At 48.0% G+C, this 6,422-nt stretch overlaps 2 protein-coding genes across 2 annotated transcripts; one reads left to right on the forward strand and one right to left on the reverse strand.

Moving 5' to 3' along the window:
- Positions 1-774: 774 nt before the first annotated feature.
- LOC103273758 (histone H4) lies at positions 775-1,167 on the reverse strand. Its single transcript, XM_008071203.2, has one exon. The coding sequence runs from the start codon at positions 1,165-1,167 to the stop codon at positions 856-858; it is 312 nt and encodes a 103-aa protein (XP_008069394.1). The 3' UTR covers positions 775-855.
- A 3,271-nt stretch (positions 1,168-4,438) lies between these two features.
- LOC103273759 (histone H2A.J) lies at positions 4,439-5,124 on the forward strand. The gene has a single exon (XM_008071205.1). The coding sequence runs from the start codon at positions 4,563-4,565 to the stop codon at positions 4,950-4,952; it is 390 nt and encodes a 129-aa protein (XP_008069396.1). The 5' UTR covers positions 4,439-4,562; the 3' UTR covers positions 4,953-5,124.
- Positions 5,125-6,422: the final 1,298 nt, after the last annotated feature.

The following is a 6,422-nucleotide window of genomic DNA, read 5'->3' on the forward strand; positions in this document are numbered from 1 at the left end:
AGAATACTCTTTTCTGCGGTGAGTGCCGCAGTGCCCGCCGCCAGGTACCCAGGGCGGGACAAGCAACCGCTCCGCGAGCCTGAGTGCCGCTGGCCTGCGGGAACGACAGGGGGCCGTGAGCTTCCGCGCGGCTTTGGACTCCCGCACCGTCTGTCGCCTTGCTTCCAGTGTTTGAGCCTGGGACCCCTCACTGAAGACGCTAGCGAAAAACCCAAGTCCTATCGAGTCAAGACGCCAGCACGCCACGTTAATGCTGCTTTCGGCGCTTCCCTTCCTGCCGGCGGCGGCGCCTTGCAACTAAACACTGAGCTCGCCTGCTCCCGGGGCCACGAGGCCAGGCCCCGAAGACCCGCCCCCCGACGCGTCACGCCGGGCTCCAGTGACCCGCGGGGAAGTCCGCTAAGCTATTTACGTGGAAGCCACACTACGTGTTCAGGACCGGAGGACTCCACTGCTTAGGAGCCTTTGACCACTTCCAGAACTGAATCTCGCAGGATGCTCTTCGCCTATGCAGAAGGTGGAGTCCGGCGTCTGCATCTTAGGTGCACAAACGGACGAGGTCGCTACCACCCTGGACCACGCGGCCCAGGTTCGTCCTAAGCGCGGCGCCGGGTTCCTCTCCCGGAGGCCTAGCGCGCCCCGCCCCGCCCCGCCCCGCTCTCAGCCTATCCCGAGCCGCCGTTTTGCCCGCGAATATCCCAGGCGTGGCATCCGGAACGCCGCACCTAAAGCGCCGTTTCAGCTGCGCTTAGGCCTGACACACGGCTACTAAGAAGTGCCAGCAGCTCCTCCCGTGACACTTTGGGGGCCCTGAAAAGGGCCTTTGGGGATCTGATGGGGCGGTGCGGGGACAGCTCAGCCGCCGAAGCCGTACAGGGTGCGGCCCTGGCGTTTCAGCGCGTACACCACATCCATGGCCGTCACCGTCTTGCGCTTGGCGTGCTCGGTGTAAGTCACCGCGTCGCGGATCACGTTCTCCAGAAAGACTTTGAGCACTCCCCGGGTCTCCTCGTAGATGAGCCCAGAGATGCGCTTAACGCCCCCACGGCGGGCAAGACGGCGAATCGCTGGCTTTGTGATGCCCTGGATGTTGTCCCGGAGCACCTTCCGGTGGCGCTTGGCGCCTCCCTTTCCCAGCCCCTTGCCGCCCTTCCCTCGCCCAGACATCTTCCGCCAGAGAGCCTCCTCGTCAGGCCAGCGAGCAAGCAACTAGCTGTGACTTGCCGCGCAGATCAGGGCTTATATTCTCTTTATGCGGACCTGTTTGAAAACCTCGAAAAGTAGGCGGAGCTCCAGGTCCCGCCTCTGGAGACTTCTTCCCTGTTGCTTAAGTCCAGGAAGCAGTAAGGGAAGCAAGCACGTTTTTGTTTGTTCTTTTGGAGAAAACTTGATATTTTTGCCATAAACTTGAAGAAAGTGTCATTATGGTATATTTGAAAGTTAAGCAATATGAGATAATAGAATTTATATTGTTTTTCTCAGCGCTGAAATAAAAGGCCAGATCCTATGCATGCACTCTGTCCCCTTCTTTCTCCCTCCTTCCCTTCCCTCCAATTGTTTTTTTTCTTTAAACGGAAATACCATTCCAGACTTGTGAAAGTCGAAGGGAGCGATAAATGCTTTAGCTCCTATTAGATTTCAAAGCAATTACTTTACAGCTTTTCGTATGTGGTTCTTCTTAAGTCACTTTGGGGGAGAGGATATCTCCCCGCACCCCCCCCCCGCACCCGCTCTTTTGTGGCCCTGCGGAAAACGGATTAAAATTTTCGATTAAAAAGCATCTAACCTTCCCGTTCCCTACCCTAGCTTGTTTTCCTTTCAACTGCTTCTGTACAATATGCAGATTTTCCTGCCTCTCCTTTCTCCTGCCCCTCAAGCGAGCATGTGCTTTTCAACCAAATAACTGTTCCTATGGGTATTATTTAGTTGAAATATTGGAAATTGGAAATTTCTTTTTATGGCATTCGTTCTTGTAAAATAAGGGATGCCACCATCGCGACTTTGAGCAATCAGGAGGCTCTCGGTCCTTTCCTTTCTCAAGAGACTCCCCGAACAAAAAGGAAAGTTTCAGTAAAGTGTCACTGCTCTTGCAAGGTGATAGGACTCTGGCTTCTCTAAAGGTTTTACTACGTTAAAGGTAGCAGTATTTAAGAGTGGATTCATAAGTCTGTCCCAGGTACTTAATTAGCATTTTGAGGGATGAATATTTTAGTGAATGGGGCTCTTTGTCCCTTGTCTTTAAGTCAAGACTTTGCAGCAGGAATGTTTTATGGTAAACATTTATTATGTTTCCTCCCCCCTTCTTTGTTTTGCTAAAAATGAATAAAAAGAGCCAGAACACTGTATGACTGGAAAAACTCCTGAATCGTCAAACTTAATTACATAATTTTAATTCTTAATCCTTGACAGAGAGAAAAGTCTGTCAAATCTTGAAGAGATAAGGTTTCTTGAAAAGGTAAAATAAGATTACTTATTTATATTCACTCTTCCAATAAATAAAAGGTTAGAACTTTTTCAATTTTATTTTATTTTTATTTATTTAGTTATTATTACAGCATGAGCCACTGCGCCCGGCCCAGAACGTTTTCAAGTTCGAAATCTCTTGCTTACAAGAATAAAAGGAAAAGTTGTGCTCAAAACAATAATAATTTTTAAAACTCTATTTAAAACTCCACATGATACCTCATCCACAAGGGAACATGCATAATGAACATTTGTATACCTAGCCCTGAGTTGTACCCCACATCTTCAAAATAAAGGAAAAAAAAAAACTCTCTGTGATATGGGCACAAATTTAAGCTAGTTTACAGAACTCTGGACAGGAACATCTTATTAAAAACTGCATTGGCAAACAAAACAAAGCAAAATAAAACTGCATTGGGGATTTGTATGTCCATTTGTTCAGAATATCAAAGAGGTATTGAATATTTACTAACGTATTTAATTTTCTGAGGTAGGTACAGAAATCAAATGATTTATTGAAGGTCAGCTGCTAAGTGGTAATGCCAGCATTCAGGCAAAAGCAGTCTGGCTCCAGGATAACTGCCTAAACTATGACAATATGCTGCTTCTCCTCTCCAAAGACTTTTATTAAATCCCCAATATAGGTTAATTATTGTTCCAGGTAGTAACACATATACATAAGTATTTGCAAGCGTTATTTCAATGAAGTCAAATATTTATTAGGACAGTGAGAGGGTAAGCTTGTTTTACTTTATTTAAATGGATCCACAGAAAATATTATTTATTTTAAGAAACAAATATTTAACGTAACATCACATCGTGGTGTAATTGTATAATTGTAAAAAATGCTGTGGTAAATGAAATCACTTCAATGAATTTAGTAGAAAGTAAGTTATATATATATTTTAAAGTATTTTGTTTCAAAAAGTATGAGTTCGCAATTCGGGAATATAAGGACAAGTTACTGCCATCTTCCTTTAGTGTCTGGGCTCATCTACCCAGAGACTCCGGGGGGGGCGGGTTCTCCAAGTTTTCACTGAGAAAGTGATCTGCTGATTTGGTGTGCCCAGACCTGCAGGGAGCCAGCCAAGTCCAAGACTTTTTTGTCTCATCGGTAAAACCCAGTGGCTCTTTTCAGACCCATAATCTCAAAGACAAGAGATGTTGTTTTGGCTAGGCGAGCTTGTTCCTCCCGTCTGTACAGGAAGCATTCATGCCAAGTCTACCACTAATGCCAGAATCCCTTAGAAGCGAACGATTGGTCGCCTGTGAGCGACAGAACTTGCAGGGAGACCAGTGTCTGGATATTTATGTGGGAGGTTATGTAAATAAGGTATAGGAATTTGCTCTTTTGATTGGACAGAACTGGAGGAGGCAGTTGCTCAGAGTGGAACCTTCTTGTCATTCGTGTAGTTAAGGCAAGTCACATGGCCAATTACCGAGGAAACTTCTCTAGAAGCACTCCCTTCCCCGGCCCCCCCCCCCCCCAGCTATCCAGTAGCAGGAGGCAAAGCGCTTGTGTAAAGAAACGGGATGAACCTTGTACTGGGAGGGAGAATTCGGCAGAGAGTCTGTGATTTCGCTTAAAAAGCAGTGGGTTTTGGAGTCGGAAAACTACCTGATTAGGAGGCTATGAGAAAATCCACCCAGAAAGCATAGCAATGTCTGCCAAACGGTGCGACTTCAACTGCTAGGCAGCTCTTCTTTTTTCGGCTTCTAACCACGTTTCCTTATTTCTTAAGAGTTTAATCTTACGGGAACGAACATGACGTAGATACCCCCAGTACTCACTGAACTCTTCAGGGCCGGCCCCCAAATGCGGAGCTGGCTGGCCCTGGGTATTTATAGGGGAAGTTATGTAAATAAGGTATAGGAATTTGCTCTTTTGATTGGAGAGAACTGGAGGAGGCGGTTGCTGAGAATGGAACCTTCTTGTCATTGGTCACCGGGACCGAGAATGTTGCGGTGTCCAATGGGAAGACGCTGCCTGGTGGCTGCAAAGAGTTTGTAGCGGCAGTTCCGGTGTGGTACGCGGCATTCCCGGACCCGACCCGGATCGCGATTTCTCTGGGCCTCGGGAGTTTAGGCGAGAGGGGAACATGTCCGGCCGCGGAAAGCAGGGCGGCAAAGTGCGGGCAAAGGCCAAATCCCGCTCCTCCCGTGCAGGCCTGCAGTTCCCGGTGGGCCGAGTGCACAGACTGCTGCGCAAAGGCAACTACGCGGAGCGAGTCGGCGCTGGGGCGCCGGTGTACCTGGCGGCGGTGCTGGAGTACCTGACGGCGGAGATCCTGGAGTTGGCTGGCAACGCGGCGCGTGACAACAAGAAGACGAGGATAATCCCGCGGCACCTGCAGCTCGCCATCCGCAACGACGAGGAGCTGAACAAGCTGCTGGGGAAAGTGACCATCGCCCAGGGCGGCGTCCTGCCCAACATTCAGGCCGTGCTGCTGCCCAAGAAGACGGAGAGTCAGAAGGCGAAGAGCAAGTGACCCTGACGCCGCCGCGAGGGACCTGGCTTCCCCGGCAGAGGCGCTTTTCGTAGCCGTCCCGCAGTCATTTTGAACGTGCTGGATGTCATGGGGGGCTTTTGCGATCTAGCCGGGAGGTGGGCGGCGAGGGTCCTGTCGGGGTCGAGAGCTAATAAAGTCAGTGAAAATCGTATGGTCGAGAGCTGTGTAGTCGTGGGGACCTGCCGGATGGCCCGGGGGGCGACCGGGAAACCTCGGAAGCAGGTACCGATATGGGTTGGCTTGAGCCCCTCTGGACTACTTTGGTCTGCAGGTCACCCTCCAGGCCTTACGGGCGAATGAGGGAGACCGCGAGGGACCTGGAGGTGGGAAGGATTGGCGCTCTCCCTGCTCTCATTAAGGCAACGGGGAGGAGGAGTAGTTGCGGTGCGGCCCACTCTGGAATTATTTTTACTTCCTTTTCCAGGGCCTTCGCTCTGGCCTGTTTGTGGCAGTCAGCACTAAAGTTGTAGGCAGAGAACCATCGGATCCAGCTGGTCTCCGGCAGGAAGTGTCTCTGACCAAACTTTTCAAAAGGTGGAGTAACTTCTCCGTCTTCGAAGGGTGGCCCTGATGGCACGGTATCAACTTGGGTCTTCTTAGCTGAATAGCTGTTGTGCTTCCATGTTTCGGAAGTCAGATATATTTATATAGCACCTTATGTTCATTTTTTTAAAAATTAAGGAAACATCCAATAATATGTGTAATACAGAAGCATGAGTCATAGATGGGAAATTCTTTCCCCTGACACCCATGTTGTGTACGTCAAGCTTTTAAAAAGATATTCTCGGTTTGTAGCTTCATAATGGTCTTGCCTCCATTATAATATACTCTTTGGGAATTGGTTTGACTTTGCTTTATAACAACAACAAAAAAGAAGAAATCCTCCCAAATAACTTAGTTTAGGGGTTATTCTTTCTCATAACCTGCTTGGAATTCCTTGTGTTCTTTCACTAGGCTAAAGTAATGACCTTATTCCAATAAAGTCTATTGGAATTGTATTGCTAATGACACAGTATCCCTTTAATAAATATGTAAGGAAAGATAGGGCCGAATGATGCAAGTGCTGGGAGAAACACAGTTCAGATCAGGAATCCACATTTAAAAGTTCAACACTAGTATTCCTGTTTTGCCCTTGGTTGACTCTTCCATTTCATCCTTCTCAGCAAACTTCATCCTGGCTCACAAGCCTCCTCCCCAAAAAAGATTTCAGTTTAGATGTCACATCTTTGGATTCATGTTTCCTGTGTGTCAGAGTTGAAGTCTTTCTTTAAAAAAAAAAAAAAATGATGTCTTTATCCTTAGTAGTGGCTGGTCCATTTCCCCACATGGACTTTATTTCATTTCCAATATTTATTGATCATCTCTCTATGCTGTGCTCTACTAGGTGATGACTACAGCTGTGCATGAGGCCAAGCAGATTTCTACTCCCCTGGAGTTCACTTTTTAAAA

The sequence above is a fragment of the Carlito syrichta genome, unplaced genomic scaffold, assembly GCF_000164805.1.
Source record: "Carlito syrichta isolate Samal-C Ts95f unplaced genomic scaffold, Tarsius_syrichta-2.0.1 Scaffold314172, whole genome shotgun sequence".
NCBI classification, from domain to species: Eukaryota; Metazoa; Chordata; class Mammalia; order Primates; family Tarsiidae; genus Carlito; species Carlito syrichta.

What these genes read in the sequence shown, in the direction of transcription:
- LOC103273758 (XM_008071203.2), bottom strand. Translation starts at nt 1,167, where the DNA reads ATGTCTGGGCGAGGGAAGGGCGGCAAGGGGCTGGGAAAGGGAGGCGCC.
- LOC103273759 (XM_008071205.1), top strand. Translation starts at nt 4,563, where the DNA reads ATGTCCGGCCGCGGAAAGCAGGGCGGCAAAGTGCGGGCAAAGGCCAAA.